General features: G+C 41.5%; 1 protein-coding gene across 1 annotated transcript in view; it reads left to right on the forward strand.

Moving 5' to 3' along the window:
* The window catches only part of LOXL2 (lysyl oxidase like 2), a 141,731-nt gene that overhangs the window by 14,385 nt on the left and 101,359 nt on the right, over positions 1-25,987 (forward strand). Inside the window, exons 2-3 of the mRNA XM_074195360.1 lie at positions 7,898-8,342; positions 18,863-19,038. Of these exons, the coding sequence (XP_074051461.1) occupies positions 7,988-8,342; positions 18,863-19,038 (531 nt within the window). The 5' untranslated portion in view covers positions 7,898-7,987. The remainder of the gene's footprint in view (positions 1-7,897; positions 8,343-18,862; positions 19,039-25,987) is intronic.

Genomic DNA, 25,987 nt, shown 5'->3' on the forward strand with positions numbered 1-25,987 from the left:
GAGGCAGCTCCTCTAAGCAGTTCAGAGAGCTGGGACAAGCCCAGGAAACCTGGTAGGGAAAACTGGACAACATCCAGAGGAAAAGCCATGGAGTCTAATCAAGGTAGACTATATTCACCCTTTTGAAACGTCTTTTATGTTCTTCCTTTCTTTCTCATGGTTTTTTCTTTCCCTTTGGTTTTACCTCTCCTTTTACAACACAACTAATCTGAAAATATGTTAAACATGATTGAACATATACAGCTTTTGCCAAATTGTGCATGGGGAGGAGGGAGAGAAGGGACGGTGCTAGAAAAATGTGGAACTCATAAGTTTGCAAATGGATGAATATGGAAAAACTTTCTTAGTGTGTAATTGGAATAATAAAATAAAATTTCAATTAAAAAAAGAATTAGACAATTATAAAACAAAGGACTGTGTGAGGTCCAAGGTGCTGACTGGGATGGCTGGGGAAGGAAGGCTTTTGGAGGGGACTTAAGGAGGGGCTCAGAGAATAGTCTATTTTGCCTGGAGTAGAAAATCCATGGAAGGAGGGAATATGCCCATTTGAACCCTTCTATTCCCACACTTTCACATGGGGTTCACCTTGGCCTCAGGATCATCCTTTTCAGCTGTGATTCTCATCTATGCTATAAATGTGATCTCACTGGGGGCTGGGAGTGGGAGAGGATGTGGGTTTCCAGAATGTTTCTGTTTAATAACTTTTGTAATAAATGAGGTTGTGTTGGTTGCTATAAACACTGTGCATCCCACGTTCTTCCCCTCTGTCCCTCCTGGCTCCATGTGGCTTACAGTAGGAGAGAATTGAAAAATTTAGTTTTTATACTATACTACACATTGTGGTCAGTCCTGGGGTCACAATGCAAATGGGAGGCACCCACCATCCTAAAGAAGTTTATACTCTGTCGGCAGCTAGGCAGCACAGTGGAGTCAGAAAGACCTGAGTTCAAATTCAGCCTCAGTCACTTACACATGCATGTATAGTAATATGTGTGTGTATATGAAACCATGCAATGCATAGTTCTATTCATCAGTTCTTTCTCTTAAAAATACTATCTAGAAGTAAATAGCATTTTCCTTCATAGATCCTTTGTAATTGATATAACTCAGAATAATCTTGTCATTCACATTCTTTGAACAATATTGCTGTGATTATATACAACATTCTCTTGATCTGCTCATTTCATTCTTCAGTATTTCATCTAAGTCTTTTCCATGATTTCCTAAAATCAATCTGCTCATCATTCCTTTTTTGAAAAATAAATTTATTTTTCCAATTATATGAAAAGATAATTTTCAACATTCATTTATAGAAAGTTTTCTCCCTCCCAACTTTCCCTCTCTGCTAGGATATAAGTAATCTGATGAGAGTCAGACACACATATACAATTATGTTATACACGTTTCCTTATCAATCACAGTGAATCAGAACAAAAGGGGAAAAATAAATTTTAAAAAGTGAAAATAGTACATTTTGGTTTATATTCAGATTCCATAGTTCTTTCTCTGGATGTAGATGGCATTTTCCATTGCAGGTCTTTTAGAATTTGATTTAGTATTTGATCACTGAATTGCTTGGAGGAGTTAAGTCTTTCATAGTTGATCATCATCCAGTGTTGCTGTTAACGTGTACACTGGTTTTGCTCACTTCAATTAGCATCAGTTCATGCAAGTCTTTCCAGACTTTTCTGAAGTCCGATTGCTCATGATTTCTTACAGAACAATAATACTCCGTCACATTTATATGCAACAACTGGTTCAGCCATTCCTCACTTGATAGGCAGACCATCAATTTCTAATTCTTTGACACTACAAAAAAGACTTGCTGTACATGGTTTTGAACATGTAAGATTTATTTTCATTTTTTAATGATCTCTTTGGGATATAGACCTAGTAGTGATATTGCTAGATATTGCTTTATTACCCTTTGAGCAAAGTTCCAAATTGCTCTTCAGAAATATTAGAGCAGTTCTGTTTTTCCACATCCCCTCCAACATTTATTATTTCCCTTTTCCATCATATCAGCGGATGTTATGTGAGGTGATACCTCAGAGTTGTTTTAATTTGCATTTCTCCTGCTCATTATTTCTTACATACCAGTAGTATGCCATCTCAATCAAACATCACAACTTATTCAGACATTCCCCGATTGATGGGCAATTCTTCAATTTCTAATTCTTTGCCACCATAAAGAGAGTTTCTATAAATATTTAAGAACATATAGGTTTTTTCTTTTTTTCCTGATCACTTTGGGAAACAAACCTAATAGTGGTTTGCTGAGTCAAAGGGTATTCATGGTTTTATAACTCTTGGGATGTCATTCCAGATTGCTCTCCAAAATGGTTAGATCAGTTCAAAGTTTGCACAACAGTGTATTAGTATCTCACTTTTTCCACAGCCCCTCCAACTTTTGCTATTTTCCCCTTCTATCATTTTACCCAATCTGATAAATGGGATGGCATCTCATTTACTAATCATTCTCATTAATAATGATTTAGGGAATTTTCATAAGTATCTTAACTTTCATTTTTTTTCTCCCAATATCTCTGATCATTCACTAATTGGGAAAATGACTGATATTTTTATAAATTTGACAAACTTCTAGTTTGCTGTTCTTTTTTCCAATTTCATTCATAAAATCCATGAGATTAAAGGTAAATGAATATAAAGTATATGCAAAGTAAATACAAAGAAATTTCAGGAGAGAGATAATAACTGGGGGGGGGGGGAGGGAGAGCAAAGGGCAGTATCTGAGCCCTATTTGCAAGGAGCCAGGCAGAAGAAAGGGCATAATGGTTGTTTCAGTAGAAAACTGACCTTGCGCAGACTTGGAAGAGCTCCCCACTGAGAAAGCAATGGGCCAGGGTATGGGGTAAATACTCTGGGCTGGTTTGGTTTTAAGACTCAGAATTCCCTGTTCCAAACTGTATTGACTTCACTGGGACCTATCCCCCATACCAGTAGGTGATTGGTTGTCAGATTGAAAGAAGGGGCAAATGGGTTGAAATTCTCTGTAGTTCAAGGTTTAGAAAAAATCTCATGCTCAGAGGAAAACCAGGAACAGTTCTGATTGTGGTGAGCTGATATTGTGCACATCCCACTGACTCCCAGGGAGCTGTAATAAATCATCAATACCACAAAGATGGGCAATCTTAGCTTTGTGACTTAAGTACTGGGTAGAGGAGCTTATTAAGGAGAGAGGTGACCAGGGAACACCTATGATTTAGGAAGATGACTTTGGCAGTTGAGTAGAGGGTGGATTGAAGTGAGAAGAAATTTGTGGCAGGAGATTGACCATAGGCTATTGCACTAGTTTAGGAATGAGTTGATGAGGGCCAGAACCAGGGTGGTGATGGTGCCAGATGAGAGAAGATGCTCAAAATGTCATCTTTGCAGGCCTTGGACACAGTTTGAATGTGGAGGGGGGAGAGCAAGAGGAATTGAGGGTGACATCTAGGCTACAAACCTGAGTGACTAGGAAGATGAAGGTACCCTCCAAAGTAAGAAGGAAGTTTGGATAAGGGGAAATCTCAGGGGGAAAGATGATGAGTTTAATTTTGAATATGTTGAGTTTAAGGTTTCTGGGACATCCAGTTTGAGATATTGAAAAGATAGTTGGAGATATTAGCATCAGGAGAGAGGTTAAAACTGGGTGGCTGGAAATGAGAATCATTAGTCTCCTTATCTGTAAAATGGGAATAACCCTATCTAGCTATAGTGCCTTCATCATGATTATTTTAAGTCTCTAATGAGATAATATATGCTAAACACTATATTAAATCAGATTTGGAGCTGAGGTGGCCTCAGCAGCCATCTTATCCCACTCCTTCATTTTAAAAATGAGAATATTCTGACCAGGGAGGTGGGTGACACGACCTGGTTTCAAACTCAAGCTCTCTGACTCCAGATTTGTTGCTGACCCATCATTTTTCAGTCATATCAGACTCTCTAAGACGCCCTTTCAGTTTTATTTGCAAAGATACATTTGCAAAAATAAGTGGTTTGCCACATCCTTTTCCATCTCATTGTACAGATAGGATTAGGGAAACAAATTATTTATTTATTTGTTTGTTTGTTTGCTTATTTATTTATTTATTTAGGTTTTTGCAAGGCAAATGGGATTAAGTGACTTGCCCAAGGCCACAGAGCTAGGTAATTATTAAATGTCTGAGACTGGATTTGAACCCAGGTACTCCTGATTCCAAGGCAGGGCTTTATCCACTGCACCACCTAACCACCCCCAAAACCAATTATTTATTGAAATAAATTTTCTTTTGTCATCCAAGTTCATGGGTCCCTTGAAATACCTTCATGGTAAAGAGCCCTTCATCCAGAATTAAAATTCTACTAGTCTAACAGGTCTCATTTTTCATTTAAGAAAACAGACACAGGGAAGCTTCATTCACTTATTTAAGGTCACACAGCTGATAAGAGTCGGGGCAGAATTTGAATCTGTCTTCTGGCTCCTGAATCAGTGCTCTCTCCAACTGTCTGCCTCATCTTTGAATCCCTGCCTCCAGGCATATTGCCTAGGACATAGTGACTGCTTAATAAATGTTTGTTGAGTTGAAAGACATTATCTGATTGGACAAGATGGATCACCAAATGGCTATGAATCAAGTTGCTGCCCTTATATTGTTAGTTTAAGTTTGGAAAGTTTGTGGACTAGAGATTGAAAATCCACCCTGGCTGTGGTCTGGTTCTGAGAGCAGGGCAGAGAGTCAGGGAGATGTCATGTCAAAGGAGTGGACATGTATCATGGGTAGGGTCCCTGTCCCTGCCCTGAGCCAGCCTGTTGTCTTGGCCCAGGTTTTTTGAATGACTCTTTCTGTGGCAAAATAGATGACTGTCTCTTCCCATTTATTTTTACGGCCACAAATGGCCGAGTTCCCCTTCTCTCTACACTCATTTATTCCTGAGAAATTTCTCTCCAGCAATTAGAATGCTCTGCTCTGATTGTGTCCAAGGCTTGCCAGATGAATCAGGACACTGGAATCAGGAAGCAGGTCAGCCTCCTTGTCCCACATGCCACTCTGACCTTCATCAAAGAAATGCTTAAGCAAAAAAGGTGATGAGAGTGAAGGCTTCATGTGGTCCACTGGTATTCCCAAGATGTCACAAGAATCAAGAGAGCCCAATCCTCCCCACCAAGCCATTAGGTAGAGGCAGCTAAATGTCACTGTGAAGAGAGCGTTGAGCCTGGAGTCAGGAAGATCTGTGTTCACATGTGGCCTTAGATGTTTACTGGCCATGTGATCCTGGGCAAGCTATTCAACCTCTGTTTCCCTGAGTTTCCTCAGTTGAAATGGGGTCCACAACAGAGCCTACTTCACAATGTTGTTTTGAGAATCAGGTGAGATATTTATAAAGCACTTACCATGTAATAATGTTTGTCCTTCATTGTTGAAGAAGACCATGTTATCATCACAGAGGTGATACCATGCCAACACATGAATTGGATTTGAGTGAGGGGGCTGTGCTAAGTCACCAGCCTCACTTTCTCCTCCAGAGCCAACTGGGTCTAGTGCTCAGATATGAATCGACACAACTGGAGAGTACCCTGGATATGAGGCAATCAGGGTTAAGTGACTTGCCCAAGGTCACACTGCTAGTAAGTGTCCAGTAACTGAGAGTGGATTCAAAGTCACGTCCTCCTGATTTCAAGCCAGTGCTCTGTTCACTGAACCATCTAGCTGCCTTCTGCCATGTAGTATACATTTAATAAAGGCTCATCCTCTTCTCCTCTATCCCCCACGCCCTATGGTGGAGCTATGGGAGCCCATGTATAAGAGTATGGACAATAACCTCATAGGCATGGTTCAGGTTCAGTCTGCATTGTTGAAGGAGCACCATATTGTTGATATCAAACCAATTTGGTTTGAATGAGATTTACACTTGGATTCATTTTCAACATGTACAAAATAGGGCCAAAAGATCTGAAAAAGATCTGAGGTTTTTAGTGGACCACAAACTTCATGAGTCAGTAGTATGATCTGGCAGCTAAAAAACTGACTGCGATCTTAAACTGCATTAGGACAGGCAGAGTTTCCAGGAGTGTTTGTTATCTCCTCTGACTGGATTAGGACCTCTTTGTAAGATTGTCTTATATTCTGAGCACCACATTTGGCAAAGGATTGGTTAGGGACCAGAAGAAGGTGACAAGGGTGATGAAGGGCCTCAAGTTCATGCCATAGGAGGATTGATTGGAAGACATGGGGACACCTATCCTAAAGAGATGACTTAGCAGGATATTGGACCATGGGATCACAAGGTAGAATTGGAAGGGAAAAGTCAGTAGCTATCTAGTATAGCCACCATCTGGTTTTACAGATGAAGAAATGTGTAGGGTAAATGATTTGTCCAAGGTCACATAACTAGTTAGTATCAGAGGTGGGCTATGGATGAAAGCCATAATGGTGAAGGACCATTATGTGGAGGAGAGATCTACAGGCTCTGCTTGGCAGAACCAAGGGCAATACCTGGCACAATGGGACTCGGGGAAAACTTGCCAACATTGAAAGCTTACCAATGGCACAATGAGTTGCCTGGAGAGGTGTGGTGGCAGGTTCCAGTTCACTAGAGATCCTCAGGCAGAGGCTGGAGGACCACAGATTAGATATGTTAGAGAGAAGACTGCCTTCCAGGTATGGGTGAGACTAAATGGGCTCTGAGGTCTATTCCCACTCCGAAATTCTATGATTTTAAGTGCTTTTTCTTTTGGGGGGGGGGGGCTCTTAGCATTTTGTTTTATAATTCTATACAATAATATTATGTACCCATTTTTTTTGCAAGGCTCTGAATTCTACAATTTTTCCCATCTCCTCCCTTCCCCCCCCCCCAAGAAGGCTGTCTGACAGTCTCTACATTGTTTCCATGCCATACATGGATGTAAATTGAATGTGCTATAAGAGTAAACATAAACCCCCTCCACCCCCCAAGAAGATGAGAAACCTCAAGAATATATAGAGAGAGAGAGAAAAAGAATTGTACTTCAGTCTTGTTCAGATTCCAATAACTCTGTCTCTGGGGTGAATTGCTTTTTATTTATCATAAGTCCACCAGAGAAGTTGCTTCAATATTTTTCCCACAGTTGCTATTACTATCTGTACTCCACTCTATTCCTCCCTACTCATTTATTCTATTCTCTCTCTCCTTTCATCCTGCCCCTAAGTGTGTTGTAACTGAATACCCTCTCCCCTGATCTTCCCTCTCTTCTATCACCTATTCCCCCCTTCCCTCCCCCCATTCCCCCTTATCCCATCCTTTTCTTCTCATTTTTCTCTAGGGTAAGATAGACTTCCTCACCCTATGAAGTGTGTACGTCATTTCCTCTCTGAGCCATTTCTGATGAGAAGGAAGGCTCACTCATTCCCCCTTGCCTTCCCCCATTCCACTCCATAGAAAAAGCTTTTTCTTGACTCTTATGTGAAATTTCTTAGCTTCTTCTTCCTCTCCTCTCCCTTCCTCCCAGTACTTCCCTTTATCACCATTGACTCCATTGTTTTACTATATTATACCACTATATTCTGCTCCTTCCCGTGCCCTGTCTATATATGCTCCTTCTAACAGCTCTTATAAATGAGAAAGTTCTTATGCGTTTTCAGTGTCTTCTTCCTGTGCAGGAATACAAACAGTTCAGCATCATTAGGTTCCTGAGTGCTTTTTCTGATAGCACCAATGGAACCTCCTCTATCCCATCCTGCTATCTCTGGCGGGGGGGGGGGGTGGAATATGATGGAGTAACTCAGAAAAGAACCCCACCCAATATCATTTCTTCACTTGAAGCATGAGAGCCCTTCTGTCTTCCACAACTCCTGACTCTGTTGGAGATGTTCATGGATTAAGTGTGTTGTCTGCTCTAATTAATACTCTCTTGCCCATGTCTCCTTTCTTACAGAAAACTTGAGGTGATTTCTACTTGCACTGAAGAACCCCTGTCACCTGCCCGAGGAAGCCCTTCCATCAGAGTGCCAGCAGGAGACCAAGGATGGAGAGGTCCCTGGGGACTTGCCGTCACCACTATCTAGCTGTGCTGCTCATCCTCCCCTCCCTGAGCCTAGCTCAGTATGAGAACTGGCAATACTATTCGGAGTACTTTCAGCAGCCCCAACCTGAGTACCAACAGCCCGAGCGTCCAGCAGACGTCCCTAAGATCCAACTACGTCTGGCTGGACAGAAGAGGAAACACAATGAGGGCCGAGTGGAACTGTACTACGATGGAGTGTGGGGCACGGTGTGTGATGATGACTTCTCCATCCATGCTGCCCATGTGGTCTGTCGTGAACTGGGCTATGTGGAGGCCATATCCTGGGCACCCAGCTCCTCCTACGGCAAAGGAGAAGGTAAAACTCAGTGCACTGGTGACCTGGTTTGTTGAGGGTGAGGTGGGACCTGGAAACTGGGAACATGGGTACTGTTCATCCTGCTAGGGATTATAGAATCCTTGGTACATAAAATGAATTCATGATTAGATGGATGGATGGATGAATGAAAAAGCATGTTTAGGATATAAAGGATTGATTTTAAGACCTTGGAGGACCTTAGAATATAAAATGTCAGAACAGGGAAGTAACCTTAGAAAAGACAGTGACAGAAATGGAGAACTTTAGAAATGCGAATGTCAGATTGGCAGGGGGGCAGATCTTAGAGAAAATGCTATAGCTAGGGGGACTTCAAAACACATTATCAAGGCAAGAAAAGACATTAAGACTGTACCTTAGATTGCTAAGGTTAAAAGGAACTTTAGAAAAAAAACTTATTCACCTATTTTACAGATAAGAAAACTGAGGCCCAGGGAGTAAAATGTCTTGTTGAAAGTCACAAGGCTGGGGGCAGCTAAGTGGTGCAGTGGATAGAGCATTGGCCCTGGAGTCAGGAGGACTTGAGTTCAAATATGACCTCAGACATTTAATTGCCTAGCTGTGTGACCTTGGGCAAGTCACTTAACCCCATTGCCTTAAATAAATTTATAAAGAAAGAAAGTCACAAGGCTGGGGTAGGTCAAAATCAGATGTTGAACCCAGGTCTTCCCCACTGATAAGTCTAACCCTCCTATCAATTGCACCATATTGCTTTTCCTTTACCCCCCTGTAACCAGCCAATATGTACATTCTAAATGACTTTCTATATCATTAGAGCCTAGGAATGCCCCTGTGATTGTAGATGTGCCCATGATGATATAAGAATATTGAAGAGATGCCCAGACATAGCAGTAAAACTAGCCTTGAGCCTGTGAGAAGGTATATCATGGGTACAGATTTGGTCCAAGTGGGGTTGGGTGAAGAATCAGAGCATAAAAATGCCACAAGTTTGTGCAAGAAAGGAGTGTGTTGTAACTGGAGTTTGTAGTGCCAGTCTGGGATCACTGGGTCATGGATCAAGAGCTGCAAGGAACTTCAGAGGCCATCAAACCCATCATCTCAATTTACAGATGAGGAAACTGAGGCTTGCCCAGGGTCACATGCCTAGTTGGTGTCTAAATAACTGTTTGAACTAAGATCTCTCTACAGTTATTTATATTTCAGACTGAGATCCCTACCCACCTATCCATTTAGTTTGGAACATTGGACCCTTCTCCCTTCCTTCTACCCTTTCTGCCTCCCCCGAGTGGCTCAATTCTATACTTTCTACCTGGGGAGTTTGTAGGGAAATGTGGGAAGGCAGGGACCCTTTGCTATTCTGTTAAGAGAAGGCACCAAACAGAAGGAGTCCCTGGGATTGATTAGAGGTTCTGGCTAGAGACTGGAACGGTAACTTCAGTGATGCAGGGAACTTCCAGATGAGGGAACTATCTCTACCAAGGCAGTCTGAGTGTTTTCAGGATTGCCCAAATCATATAATATGTCAGGAACATAACTTGACCCCATGGCTTCCTGGTTATGAGACCACTCTCTCCACTATGACATCCTGCACACAGTAGGTCCTTAATGAATACTCACGGACAGATTTGCTTTCTGCCTCTCAGAGGCTACCATAGTAGGAAAAAAAAGACAAAGGGCTTAAATTCAAATCCCAAATTCAACACTTAATTGTTTAATCATCTCAGGCAAATCATTTCTTCCCTCTGGACCTTGATTTCTCCTCATTGAACCGCAATAGATGGGCTTGGATAATCTCTGAAGTCGATGCTTCTAAATGACTTTTTCTTTGCACACTGAGGGTCCCAAATAGAAATTGTGTTGCTACCAAACAGCAGTTTGCTGTGGAAACAACTGTAAGTTAGAGAAGAGTCTTTCAAAGGGCCTCCCTCATGAGCTAGACAGACTTCGGAAACCAGCTGGGAAACTTCAACTCCAGGTTTTCAATCAGGTCTTTGTTTCTTACATTTAAAGACCAGCCTTACTTGTGTCGAGAACTGCCCAAGCCATCCATCACAGACGGATGTGTTTCGGCAGAATCTGGCTGCGGAGCAGTCATGGGCTGGGGACTGGGATGGGGGCAGAAGAATGGTCTTACTTCCACTCAGTATGGCTTCCCAGCAGTCAACCAACCAGCAATTAGTAAGCTCTTACTCCAAGAGAGGACCTTGGTTAGGTACAGAGAATACAAAAAACAAGAAATTAAATAATTCCTGTCTTTGAGGGGCTTACATCCTATTGGTTCTATCACAGTCCTTAATTTTTAAAAATGTCTGTTTTTTACCTGTACTTTCCAAAACCTATGGGGATGGAACCATTTCCATTTTAATTAATTAATTTATTTTAATTTTTAAAAAATCGGATCTTTTAAAAACTGGATGTTCACCTATAGGTTATTCACCTATTTTACAGATAAGAAAACTGAGGCCCAGGGAGTAAAAGGTCTTGTTGAAAGTCACAAGGATGGGGGCAGCTAAGTGGTGCAGTGGATAGAGCACTGGCCCTGGAGTCAGGAGGACTTGAGTTCAAATATGACCTCAGACATTTAAAAATTGCCTAGCTGTGTGACCTTGGGCAAGTCACTTAACCCCATTGCCTTAAATAAATTTAAAAAGAAAGAAAGTCACAAGGCTGGGGTAGGTCAAAATCAGATGCTGAACCCAGGTCTTCCCCACTGATAAGCCTAGCCCTCCATCAACTGCACCATATTGCTTTTCCTTTACCCCCCGTAACCAGCCAATATGTACATTCTAAATGACTTCCTATATTATTAGACTTTCTATATATTATTAGAAGGCACCAAACAGAAAGGAGTCCCTGGGATTGATTAGAGGTTCTGGCTAGAGACTGGAACGGTAACTTCAGTGATGCAGGGAACTTCCAGATGAGGGAACTATCTCTACCAAGGCAAGTTGGCACCTCTGCAGTTTACTCTACCAGCTCTCTCTACCATCCCAGTCCCCAGCCCATGACTGCTCCACAGCCAGATTCTGCTGCAACACATCCGTCTGTGATGGATGGCTTGGTCATAGGTGAAAACCTATGGGGATGGTGCAAGAACAATCTTCTATCCCCATAGGGTTTGGAAAGTATAGGTTAAAAAAATTCCCGAAGATTAGAGAGCTTTTCAAGTCCATCCTCATTATTTTGCAAGCGAGGAAACCTGAAGTTGATGTATCTAATCCAACCCAAGGAATATTAAAACAGCCTAGCAAGTGGTTATCCAGTCTCTACATGAAGACCTCCAGAAATGTCAGCTCCGTCCCTGCTAGGTCAGCCTGGTCGGTTGCTGGACAGCTCCTACTCTGAGAAAGGTCTTTCTTGTATGGCGCCCAAATCCGCTTCTGCCCATTTCACAACAAACCAAAGTTCTTCCTGCTAGGGTTATCAAACAAGCCTGCTCTCTCTTCCACTATTAGTAAACCCTGTCGAATAGTTGGAGGTAGCTAATTGTCTTGCTTCCAGTAGGTCTATTTTTCAAAGCTCAGCATCCATTTTCTTCATGGAGTCTAGTTTGGTGGGTCTCCATATTTCTCCTCACCCTTGCTTGCCCACCAATTTATCAATGTTTTTCCTAAAATGTGGTTCCAAGAACTCAACACAGTGCTCCTGATGTGGGCTGCCCAGAGCAGAGTACAGCATTCTCCTTATTTGTTGTCTCCTGGAGTTGACCGGAGAAAGGCAATAGAACCCAGCTACTACTTTTTTTAGGAGAGGCTTTGTATCATTGGTTCCCAAGTTTGCAAGCATCTGGACTCCTTTTAAAATGCCAAAAAATGTACATATATATGCATATATATATATATATGTATATATATACATATATATATATATATACATGTATATATCCTTATATAGCTTGGTTGGGTTATAGATAGTCATAAGGGATATTGGAAGCTATCTAATCCAATCCCCTCATTCTAAAGAGGAAGAAACTGAGGACCAGAATGATTAAGTAACTTTCTCTGTGTCATACAAATAGTGACTCTGGCAGACAGTACTGAACACAGGTTTTCCAACTTCAGCAACAGTGCTCTTTCTGTCAGGAAGTCCTCAGTTCAGAGTCAGACTCAGATACTTCCTAGCTGTGTAACTCTGAGTGTGAGGTGGTGAAGGTATGAACCAGGGAGGTGTCAGTGGCAGAAGAGAGGAGGGGCATTTTTGAGAGATGGTGCAGAGGTGAGACTGACAGGCCTTGCCAACTTGTTCATGGGGAGTGAGAGATACTGAGGAGTCCAGGATGACTTTTGGGTTGGAAGCCTGAGGAACTTGGCAGAGGTGGTGGGGGTGTTTCTCTTGGCAATCATAGGAAAGGTGGGGGGGTGGAGTGGGGAAAAGATTATAAGTTCAGTTTTGGACATAGTAATCTGTCTACTAGACCTCCAGTTCAAAATGTCTAAAGGCAGTTGGAGATGCAAGATTGGAGGTCAGAGACTGAAGCAGGAAAGTAGATTTGAGAATTATCAGCAGAGATGTTAATTAAATCAAAGGGAACTGATGAGTTTATTAAGGAAAGCGGTATAGAGGGAGAAGAGAAGAGGACCCAGGGCAGAACCAAGTGTTCAAGCTTGTGAGGAGAATCAGAACAGAGTAGTCTCCCCCAAACCCAGAGAACAGAGTATTCGGGAAGATGGGAATGATTAATAGTGTCAAAGGCTACAGAGAGGTCAGGAGAATAAGCATTGAGCAAAGGTCATTGGATTTAGTGACTAAGAGATCATTAGTAACGTGAGAGAGCAGCTTCAGTGGGATAAGTTAGCAGCCAGATTTTCAAGGGTTCTTTTTGATGAATTTAGCTACAAAAGGTAAAAGGAATATAGGTCAACAGTGGGGATAGAAAGATCATCTAAGGGTTTTTTCCCCCAGGATGGGGGGAGATGTGGGCTTGTCCATAGGCAATAGAAAATGAACCAGGAGACAAGGAGAGATTGAAAATAAGCGAAAGAGTGGGGAGGATAAGGAATCTATTGGCTAAGACTACATAGAAGAGGGTCACTTGAACAAGCAGAGTGGTGGCTGTTGGTATCATCACGTGATGATACAAGGATGAAGGAGGCAGAAGCACCTTAATGATGAGATGAGGAAGAAGGGAATTGGAGGGAGCTCATGGTGAATGGCCTCAAATTGCTTCTGTAAAATGTGAGGTAGGGTTTCTGCTGAGAGAGTGGAAGGAAGAGAAGTCATGGGAGATTTGAGGTGAAGATGAAAACACTGGGAAGAGCCACTGTGGAGCGTGGGATACTGAGTTGATGAGAGGGGTGTAAGGCTTTATCTAGCAGCAGGGAGGACCCTGTGGAGGTTACATAACAAATTTGTTGCAGATCCAGTCAGAAGAGCTGTATGCTTTTCTTCATCTTCATTCAGCAGCAAGAGTGTAGGAGAAGGAAGGTGGCAAATGGTTGTGATCCAAGGCTGGGGTGGCAATTGGATGAGGAGGCTAGGGATTCAAGAAAGGAAGATAGTGAAGAATTGAATTATGGATGAAGATGGAGAGGAGACAGTGGCTAATGTAAGGGAGATGGCATGGGAGAGAATGGAGAGTCATAGTATGGATGGACAGTAGGAACTGGTAAGGGAAGGGAGAGGGACAAGTGAACAACCAGTAAAACAGCCAATAGTTCTCTACCTGCTTTGGTTTCCTCATTTGTAAAATAGCCACATTAGGAGCATCTACTTCCCCTGCTTGTTATGAGGATCAAAGGAGATAATATTTTCAGAGTGTTTAGTACAGAGCTGGAGCATTTGCTTATTCCCTTCCCTTCCCACCTTCTATCTGCTAGATAGTCACCTGAACGAGATGAAGCTTTCACATTAATTCCATAAGCCAAGAGGAGTCTACAGCCCATGGTTTAGAAATCACAACCTTATGGTTTTGCTAGGAGATTTTGAAGACTCTTCCAGGGTGGATCAAGTGTTCACTTGCCTTACTGTTGATGTTAGGAGAGGCCACAGGAGTGAGGAATGTCTTCAGATTGGCTTAAACACATCATTGCTTCTTTCTGGAGGGTTTAGGGGCACTTGAGGAAGCATTTGTGGTGGAAGGTCACGGAGACCAAACTCCTTTAGTTTTGATTTTAATGATTGCCAGCTATAGGACCCAGGGAAAATCCTTTAACTTGGTAGAACCTCAGTTTCCTCATCTGCAAAGTGAAGAATGATAATCTATGTAGTATCTGTCTCTCAGGGTTGTTTGTAAACCTTGAAGTATAATAGAAATGTGAGCTACTCTTTCAGTACCTGAAACTGGGCAAGGTGGAACCTTCTCTGGCCCATGTGAGAGGCAGGACTGCATGGTGCTTGAAGTGAACCAGATGCACAGAGGATTGAGGGTTGAAATCCTGCCTCACCTTGGACCAGTCTCTTAACCTCTATAAGCTCAGTTTCTCATCTGTAAAATGGGGAGAGACAGCCTTAGAGGTCACTTTCAGCTCTAGAGCTGTGATTCTGGTATCTGTAAGCATGTATCTCCCGTGGGCTAGAAAATACCAGACTTTTTCACTCTTTAGGAATCTAGAAGAAAAGATGCTCCAAGGTGGCCTCAGATGAAAGAGACCTCTTCTTTGGAGTCCAGACTTCTGTGCATCATGAACACATATGCTAGGGATAGGAGGGGGGTCCAGTCCTTGATGTCTGTTCTCCAACATTTGCATGGGAGGAAGTATGGTTAAAATGAATATTTCAGCAATCTCTGGAAGGGAAGAAATGCCAGCAGGCTGTTGACATATCTCATTAAAGGCCAACTGGGGAACAAATGTCTGTAGAAACAAGAGTCTCTGAAGGGTTTAGAAGCAGCTGGAGACAAACTCTGGCCTGGAGTCCAGAAGTCTAAGTTTGAGAGTTAGCTTTGACATGGAAGATACTGAGCCTTCACCTCACCTTTAAAATGAACTTAACTGGAGCAGCTAGGTGGCACAGTGGATAGAGCACCGGCCCTGGAGTCAGGAGTACCTGAGTTCAAATCCAGCCTCAGACACTTAATAATGACCTAGCTGTCTTGGGCAAGCCACTTAACCCCACTGCTTTGTTAAAACCTAAAAAAAAAAAAAATGAACCTAATAATGCACACACACACTTCCCACCTCACATTAGGGTTGCAGAGTTGTTATAGATGCCTATCAGTCCTTCAATCAGTGAGCAATGATTTAAGAGCCTACATTTTCCAGTTGCTGCCCCAGGTGCTGAGGTTACAGAGATGAAAATGAAAACAATCCTAACTTCAAGGAACTTCTATTCTAAGCCCAGAATTATATATCCATTTAAAAAATTTTTTAATTTATTATTTATTTTTAAACATTCATTAATTTTTTTAATTCAGAATTTTCTTCCTCCCTCCCAATTGTCCCCCATCCATTGAGAATGCAAGAAATGTGATATCAATTATCCATGTGAAACCATGCAAAAACATATTTTCCTATTAACTGGTGCCAGAAAAATAGCAAGAAAAGGAAGTGAAAAATTATGCTTCCATTCCAAATTTATGTGTGCAGACTCCATCACTTGTCTTTCTGAAGGTGAAAAACACTTATCATAAGTTCTTCAAAATTGCCTTAGATCATTGTATTGATAAAAATAGATAAGTCATTTACCATTGATGATCATATAGTATTCTTGTTAGTGTGTACAAATATATTCCTGTTTCTACTCCCTTCCCTTTCCATCAGCTCATTTAAATCTTCCCAAGTTTTTCTGAATCCTGCTCATCATTTCTTATAGCACAATAGCACAATAGCATTCCATCATGCTCACATACCACAACTTTTTCCAGTTGGTGGACAACCCTTGCTACCAGGAGAACTTCTAGAAATACTTTTATACAAATTCTTTTTACTTTGATCTCTTTGGGATATACAACTAATAATGGAGTTTCTGGGGCAAAGGTTAGGCACAGTTTTATAGCTCTTGGGGTGTAGTTCCAAATTCTTCTCCAGAATGGTTGGCCTGGTTCACAGTTCTACAAAGAGTGCATTGGTTATGGAAACATGTTCAACATGAGTGTACATGTGAAATCTATATCAGATTGTTTTCTGCCATGGAGAGGAGAGAGGGAAGGGAAGATGGTAGAAAAATATGGCATTCACAAGCTTGTAAAAGGATGAATATTGAAAAATTATCTTTGCATGTAACTGGGGGCAAAGAGTGCATTAGTGTCCCAATTTTTTCATGTGTCCTCCAGCTTTTATCTTTTTTCCTTTTCTGTCGTTTTAGTCAATCTACTAAGTGTGAAGTGATGCCTCAGAGTTGTTCTAACTTGCCTTTCTCTAATCAATAGTGATTTAGAATTTTTTCATATGACTTCAGATAGCTTTGATTTCTTCTGAAAACCTCCTGTTCATTTCCTTTGACCATTCATCTACTGAGGAATGACTCATATTTTCACAAATTTGACTATGTTTTCTATATACTTGAGAAATGAAGCCTTTATCAGAGAAACTTGCTGTAAGATTCTGCCCCCCCCTGCAGTTTCCTGCTTTCTTTCTAATCTTGATTGCATTAGTTTTGTTTATGTAAACCCTTTTTAATTTAATGTAATCAAAACTATCCATTCTACTTCCCATGATTGTATCTCTTTATTTTTTTGGTTTTTGCAAGGCAATGGGGTTAAGTGACTTGCCCAAGGTCATACAACTGGATAAGTATTAAGTGTCTGAGGTCAATTTTGAACCCAAGTCCTCCTGACTCCAGCACCAGTGCTCTGTCCACTGCACCACCTAGCTGTCCCATTCTATCTCTTTTTAGCTATAAATTCTTCCCTAAATCATAGATCTGATTTGTAAAGTTTTCCAGGTTCCCCTAATTTGCTCATGATATCGCCTTTTCTTTCTAAATCATGTATCCATTTTTACCTTACCTTGATAAAACGCTGTTAGATGTTGGTTTCTGCCAAACTGCTTTCCTATCTTCTTAGAATTTGTTGTCATTTAGTAAGATCTGGTCTCAAAAGTTTTGATCTTTGGGTTTATCAAACCCTGCATTACTATGGTCATTGACTATTGTTTTTTATGTACCTAGTTTTTCCACTGATCTCTTTCTTAACCAGTAGTAGATTACTATTTTGTAATACAGTTTGACACCTGATGCTACTAAGGTACCTTTCTTCACACTTTTTTTTATTAATGACCTTGATATTCGCGACCTTTGTGTTCTTCCAGATGAATTTCTGGTAATTTGATTGGAGGACCCATTTTGCATTTCTTATATGCATTTTATATAAAGTAGAGAGAGAGAGAGAGAGAGAGAGAGAGAGAGAGAGAGAGAGAGAGAGACATGCACATACACTCACATATGGGTATATTGTCGGTGCCCATATTAATCACCCCTCCATAAAATGTAAGCTTGAGAATAGGGACTGTCTCATTTTTCTTTCTGCATCATCACATCTGCCACAACTCTCTAGCACATGATAGGTAGTTAATACATGCTTGCTGATTGTCAGTAATTTAGAAAAACTTGAAGGTCTAAGCATCTAGAGGGAGGGATAATCACCAGTTCTGAGTGTCCCTTCCTTCTCCCTCAGCAGCAGTCCTCTGAATCATGGCCCAACCTGTAATTTCCTAAAGGTTTTTTTAATAGCAACTCAGGACTTTCAGAAGCATGGGGCCCTGGGATCACTGAATTTTGGAATGGAGGCAAAGTGGTAGACTTGGACCAGGCCACAGCTAGGTTCAGACTCTGACCGTGATGCTTACCAGTTTGTGATCCCAGGCAAGTCTCAACCTCTCTGGATTTCATTTCCTCATACTTGAAAGTGGGCTAATACTAGTTATTATACATAATAGTACCTACCTCTTGGGGTTGTTGTGAGGATCAAATGAGATGACATCTGGAAAGTAGTTCACAAAGAAAGTTACCATGTAACCTTAGTTACCATCTTAGTGAACTCCTTGATTTTACAGGTAGGGAAACCAAGTCTCAGAAAAACCTGCTACCACACAAGTAGTAAGCCACAGAGATGGCAATTGAACCTATCTCCTCTACCTTAAATTAACTCTAAATTCACTCTATATTTATTAAACCAGGAAATCAACTTATCCTGCTAATCAGAGCTCTGAGAATGAACTGTAGATACAGACCCAGGGCTAGCGGTCCTTTGCTTCCTGGATAGGGGGAGTGACCCAATTCTTTCTTAGGATGATTTTATCTGTGGACTAGAGGAAGGGGAACATCTAGGACATAGAGTAAAGAGAGTCTGACAGGAGGTTGAGCTGAGGGGATGAGGTTGAATGTAGGACAACTGAGTTCAGATTTTTGTTTTAGGTCAGTAGTTAGTATAAGATGATGGTAAGATCACAGAGTCATAGATAATATAATAAGATCATACGATGACAAGATCACAGAATCAAAGAGAAGATCAGAGGCACAGATAATATAGATTTCATGGATAAGACCATAGGGTTATAGCGAGAGAACTGAAAGAGTACTCTGGAGGAATTAGATCAGCCCTCTCATTTCCTCAAGACCCAAACCTTCCTTTACATTATTCTTGTCATGCTTCTTCTCCCTTGTAGGCCCCATCTGGATGGACAATGTTCATTGCACCGGTAGAGAGGTGACCTTGGCCTCATGCTCCTCCAATGGCTGGGGTGTCACCGACTGCAAACACACAGAAGATGTCGGTGTGGTGTGCAGTGATAAAAGGATTCCTGGTTTCAAGTTTGACAACTCACTCGTCAATCAGATTGATGTAAGTAATATTCACTTCCACATGAAATATGCATCGCTGTTAAATTCAATTCGCACTAAGTTACATGATGATGATGATGGTGATGATGATGGTGAAAGTGAGCATTTATTCATTATTTGGAGGTTTATAGTATGTTTCACTCACATGATTTAATCTTCATAATAACCTGGGAAGGAGGTGCTATTCTTTTTCTCATTTTGCAGGTGACAAAACAATGTCCAGTTCATTCAGCTGTCAAATTAATCTTCCTAAAGAACATTTCATTTAATAACATCCCGGGGCTCTCTATTACTTCCAGGATTTAATATAAAATCCTCTGGCTGGCATTTAGAACCCTTTACAACCTGACTCCTTCCTGCCCCCTAGTCTTCTTACACCTCACCTCCTTCTTTAGACTTCATGATCAGTCACACTGATCTCCTGACTGTTTCTCCCACAGAATACTTCACCTGCCAACCCTAACATTTTCCCCAAAACCTTGACCTCTGACCCTCATCATCTCTACCTCTTTGCTTTCCTGACTTCCTCCCAGTCTCCTCCAAAGTCTTTCTTTCTGTAAGAATCCTTTCTCAGCCCTTCTTAATCTGTCTTCCTTCCATTATGTCTCCTTCATCCTATTTTCTTTTGTTTGTGCATAATTTTTTGCATATTGTCTTTCTTCTTAGATTGAGAACTCCTTGAGAGCAAGAATTTGTTTTGGCACTAATTGGCACACAGTTGGAACTTAATAAATGTTTGTAGACTTGACTGAGATTGAGAGAGGTTCAGTGAGCTACCTAAGGTCAGTGAGCTGGTTCAGTGTCTGAGGCAGGCTTCAAATTCAGGTCTTCTCAGCTCCTAAGTCCAATGCTTTCCACTGGGCAATGTAGTTGTCTTAGTTTGAAAGATCTTTTATGATTAGGAAGATAGAGCTCTCAGAATCTCTGGAGGAAAAGACTCCCTTGGCCATTTAGTCCAACCCAGATCTGAACCAATTACTTGAAGCTTAAAGACTTCCACTGGGGGGGGGGGGGGACCTGTTAGCTCCCAAGGGAACCTTTCCCCTTGGATACAACTCTGATCACTGGGAAGTTTTCCTTACTTCAGGCCTCCATTTACTCTTCCCTCCTGTGGCTAACAGAACAAATCTGCTTAAATCTACTGCCCACCAAGAGTGTGACCTTTGGACAATCATTTAACCCTTCTACAGCCTCAATTTCTACCTCTGTAAAAATGGGAGGGTTGGACTAGATGACCCCTAAATCTGGCAGTTTCCAATCCCTCTGACCTAGGATAGCTTTCCAAATACCTGAAGACAGTTGGCATGTCCCATCTCCCCACCCCTTTAGGCTTTTCTTCTTCGGGTCAAACATTCCCAGTTCCTGAGCTATAGATTTTCAACAAATATTTCAATTTATTAGTTACCTAATACATATTTAATTAATATCTGATAGTCAAGTACCATAAAACCTGTGAAAATCCCCTCCATGTCTTCAACAAACTTATCAGAAAATGGCCCCTCATGATGGAATGCTTTCAAGAACCAACACCCTTAAAATCCACCCTAGGAGATTTCTATTATTTGTGTCAAATTTTAGGTATTGTGGAGTAGTGCAGAGAGAGCTGACCTGCGAGCCCAAAGGACTCATTCCCTTTTCTGGACAAGTCTGTAATACAGTAGGTTGTAGAAGGGGTGCCAATTTGCATTGTTGGAGGGTTTCCCCCATCTGGGAGTTCTCTATCCCAATGAAATCTCAGGTCCAGCCCCTATCCCCTATCCTTGTCTAGGATGATAATTATTGTAATTGTCTCCAGCTGTTTTGAGGAATTGATGATGGAGATATTCAGGAAGTCTTTGAAATTGCCCTAAATGGCCTCCAGAAGGTATCTGCCAATGGAATGTGGTTTTGACATTTTCTCGCCATGACTAACCCCATCCTTCCATTTTCTCTTTTATTCCTAGAGCACACCAAATACTCTGGGATGCTGGCCAAGTGTGCATTATGGAAAAGGGATTAGTTGTTAGACTCACCATGCTTGTTTCATCCCAATGATGGGACCACCCCCATTGTGTACCCTTCAAATTGGGCTAGCTTCCAATCTAGCATTACATCATGGCTAGAGGTTATTATCTATCTTGGCTACTCAGTAGTAATTCAAGGAGTCATTTGTTTTTGTTTTTGTTTTCTTAGTGTAAGCTATCTCTAAACAACCTTTTAACTATTTTTCAAGGGTTGTTATGAACAGAAAAAAACAAAACATCCCTCTGTGGTCCACCTGGTAGTTTAGCTAAACTGGTCCGTCAATCAAAAATTTATTCAGCACCCACTTGGTGCTAGGTTTTGATGATACGAAGACAAAAATAAAGCAGTCTCTATCTCCAGGGGGCCTGCATTCTATCAATCAGCACACGTTTTAAAAGCATTTGCTGTGCTGTGGGTAGAGAGAGATCCTTGGGAAACAAAGACATAAGTGAAACGCTTCCTCCCTCCAGGGCTTACATTCTATCAGGGAGACAAATATACAGTGTAAAGTAAATATTTATTTTACAAAGTGTAAAGTAATTATGTGCAGGGTAATTTGGGTAAGGGAAAACAATGACAGCTCTAAAGACCTGTTGTTGTGGCCCTTGAATTGAGTTTTGAAGAAAAGTGGATCTTCCATGAAGGATATTTGAGTGTGGTAGATGTACAAGATCACAGAGAAGGGAACTGGAATGGCGTATGTGAGGAATGGCGAGAAGATTGGTTTGACCAGATTGTAAAAGACTAAAAATGGCAGATGGAGAAGCCTGTGTTTGATCTCAAGAGTAATACTGACCCATTGGGATTTCTTGAGAAGGAATATAGCATGATCAGAGCTACACTCTGGGAGAATGACCTTGGAAGCTGTGTAGTGTGGGCAAGGAAGCCAATGAGGAGACCATCAGCCCAGTCCAGGTGAGGAGTAGTAAAGAACTGCACTAGGTCCCCTCTGGTGTTTGGCTCATGCCAAAGCCTTTCTGACTTGGTGGAATCTGCTAGAGTATGTTGCCTTCTGGCACAGTCTGGAAAATCCCTGACTCACATTATGTCATAAGGAGTCAGTGAGAGAGGACTGCAGTTGAGGACCTTATTAATTCACAAACATATAGTTTGCATATTTCACAGAATCACAGAATTCAAGAGCTGGCAGCAGGGACCTTACCGGCCATCTAGTCTACTTCAAAGACCCAAAGAAATCCCACAATAATATAGTCACAAGGAGGCAGCCACCCTCCTTGAAGACTTCCAGGGAAGGGTCAACGGACCCTCAAAGTTGGAAGGGATATTACCCACCTTGGACCTGACCAAAAATACCCTCTCAAGTACCTTCAACTTATGCTAGTCAACACTTGGTCCTTTCTTGAAGATTTCAGACCGGGGGGAACCAAGACTTTCCTCTCTTCTTTCCCCAAATCTGCTCTTCCACCTTTGGAGAGGTTCATCTTTTTAAAGAAAGTTTTTCCTTCCATAAAGTCTAAATGTTCTTCTATAGAGCTTCCATTTTGTGTACACATCATGTTTCCTTTACTAGATTAGAAGCTCCCTGAGCACACGACCACGTCTCATTCCTCCTTATATTTCCCTCAGCCCTCCCACAATGCTTTATATTCAATAGGGATTCAACACATGCCACAATGAATTCCCTGCATACACATGCAGACATGTCTGATATCTATACATATATGAAATTTGTTGTTCAGATATCTCAGTCATGTCTGACTCTTTATGACCCTATTTGGGATTTTCTTGGTAAAGATGCTGGAGTGTTTTGGCCATTTCCTTCTCCAGCTCATTTTACAACTGAGGAAACTGAGACAAACAGGGTGAAGTGACTTGCCCAGGGTCACACTACTAATAAGTATCTGAAGGTAGATTTGAACTCAGGTCTTCCTGGCTCCATACCCACTGCTTATTTAGCATGCCACCTAACTGCCCATATCTATCGATCTTTTTATCCATACACATATATCTATGTGTATGTTTGTGCTTGTTCATTGTGGTTATGGTATGGGTGTATCATATATCATATCATATATGTGTGTGAATATGTATGAAGGCAATTTACACACACACATACACATATATAGCATATCAGATCCTATGGTTTTAGAGTTAGAAGAGACCTTAGAGGTACTCAAGGTCAAATCTTTCCCTTCATAAATGAAGAAAGGTCTAGAGAGATTCAGATTCTTGAGTCATTTAGTATCTGAGATGGGATTTGAACTCAGGACTGCTGACTACAAGCCCTACTAGAGCAAGCTATCTTTTAGAAATAAAAGGCCATCTATTAGGGAGGTGGTCAGACTGGACCAAAGAATGCAAAATTCCTCCTCTGGGGCCATAGAAAAAAAAAAACTAATCCCTCTTCTCAATACCAGCCTTTCAGATATCCAATGACAGCCATTACATACCCATGGAACCTTAGATCTTTCACAAAATGTCAACTGATGTCATTCTGGTTTCTAATGATGAGCATGACCTAAGCTTCCAACAATGGTGGCTTCTGATGGCCTACAATCCTAATAATCTGCTGCCAAGGGATTTAGCTAATATATCTCCTGGAAAATTGCAGACTTGTTGGTCATCTCAGCTTCTTAAGGTCAGAGACTTAAGGTTCTAGATGACCTCCCTCTTCCCCCATCCCCCGACTCCATCATACCTCTGGCAACTTTGGCATGTAGCAGGTAATATATCATGCACCCGAGGAATGCTTGTTTTTCCAACAATGCCTTCTCCCTATGAATGTATAATAGACATTTACCCTCCTTAGGCTATGATCCTGTAGGGATAAGCTTGGCCTGAGCAGCAATGAACCCATCCAAAGGACAGATAGTGAACTTGTTTAGAACATGCTTAATAGTTCTCTGTTCAGGTTGTTGCCTTAATTGTAGCCCCAGGATAGCACATCTTGAATATTGAGCCCAGATCCAGGATTCTTGGCATAATAGAGGCATTGCCAGCTTGAACCGAAGGAAGGTGAGTCAAATGCTGCTGGGGGTGGGAGCAGGCAAATTAGAGAATCTTAGGATCATGGATTCAGAGCATAAAGAACTTTTAAAACTGCCATGTCCAACTCCTCATTTCTTTTCTCCATCCTTCCTACCCTGCCCTAGAAAAGGCTACACTCAAACACGAATGTTAGTTCATATATATGTATATATATATATATATATATATATATATTATATATATCAATTAAAATAATTTTTAGTAATTGAATTGAATTGACATTGAATAAATCAGAGTCATGCTACTAAATAGATATCTGAGGCAAGATTTGACTCAGATCTTGAAGAACCCGAGCCAGACAATTTATTAATTGTACCACCTATCTGCCTCAAGTACATTTACTTATTAGGAAAGTGATCCTTGGAAAGGAACCACTATACTTTGGCAATGAACTGAGAATTTCCCCCCCCTCCTTTCTTTTCCTTTCTCTCCTCTTCTCTTTCTTTTTCCTTCTTTCTTCTCTTTGTCCTTTCTCTACATCCCCTTTTCCTCTTCTGCTTTCTTCTTTCCCTTTTTCTCTTCCTTCCCTTCTTTATTTCTCTTTTCCCCTTTCTCTCTTCCCTTGTGCTCTTATCTCTTCTCACCTCTTTCTCCTTTTCTCTCTTCTTTCCTCTCCTCTCCTTCTTTCCTTCTTTTCTCTTTCCTCCTTTTCTCTTCCCTTCCCATTCTTTCTCTTTTCCTTCTTCCTTTACCCTTTGCATTTGCTACATGATACCACAATCCTGATCACTAAGGGGAACAGAAGACATTAAGGGGGATGTTTCAGTCCATCCAGATAGACAAGATTGGCACACAACTAGAGGTTGAGATCAAAGCCAGAAGCCAGCACATGGTAGCAGGATACAGAAGACCCAGGCAGAGATGCCAAAGACATTAACCATTCCCAGCTAAGCCCTCCGGGAGCAGTGAAGTCTGAGGCATAGGATGACCTCACAGGTCTCCCTTGTTTTTTATTTCCCTCGAATGCTTCCGTCTTTCTGTAATGGGGATTCGAATTGTGGCTGCCATGACTCACAACAACATTTCCCCATCCACAGCCACTGCAGGAACTTTCCATGTGCAAACAGACCACTGGCTGGGGGCCGAGGGCCTGCACTTCTTCCCCTGCTGGCATCTTGTGAAACTAGGTCATTGAAATGGGACTTGGCTACAGAGGCAGAATCTTTGTAGCAATGAGATGGCTCAACACTCCTTCCTCTAGGGCTTACTGGAGAAGTCTCTGAACAGGCTGTCATGGTTAGCCTTTGTGGGGAAGGGGAGCTCAGTGATTAAAGGGCACTGGGAAACCCTCTTCCCTAAAACAAGAAAAACCTCCCCTATGAGCTTTGTAAGATGCTTAGGATTCTGTCAGAGTTCTATTCCCTTGGATTAAAGAAGTGCCTCATGGTGAATTTTTTTGTGAATAAGATGAAGAGATGTTGACTATGAAACTGAAAGATTGTTGAATTTGGAGAGAATTGGCCAATCACTACCTGTGTGACCTGGGTCAAGTCACCTCTTTGGGCCTCAGTTTCCTTTTCTGTAAAATAGGGGCTTATAGTAGAAGATCTTAAAGGCCTCCAAATCTGGGATCTGGTGACTCATCTAGATGGATTCATCTAATGTAAAAAGTATTGATTAATGAGCTAATGTCCACTTGTAGGGAGGTCTCCAGTAGTGTGGCACATTTCAGTTCTAACTTAGCTTACATTTCTTTTACTGACTTGGATTAAGAAAAAGAAGAGAAATGGACCTAAGAGTGACAGTTGTGATGATGAATGACAGGCCTTCAAAGCATCAAAAAGTTCCTGACATGATGGGTTAATTTGAACAAAGTGAAATGTCTCTTGAAGATAAATAGAGATGACTTTGGTGAGTGCAGGCTTAGGAATCACAAGACTTGGATTCTAGTCCCAGTTCTACCATTGGCTAATTGGACAAATGTCTCTCTCTCTCTC

This window comes from Macrotis lagotis, chromosome 1 (assembly GCF_037893015.1).
Source record: "Macrotis lagotis isolate mMagLag1 chromosome 1, bilby.v1.9.chrom.fasta, whole genome shotgun sequence".
Lineage (NCBI taxonomy): Eukaryota > Metazoa > Chordata > Mammalia > Peramelemorphia > Peramelidae > Macrotis > Macrotis lagotis.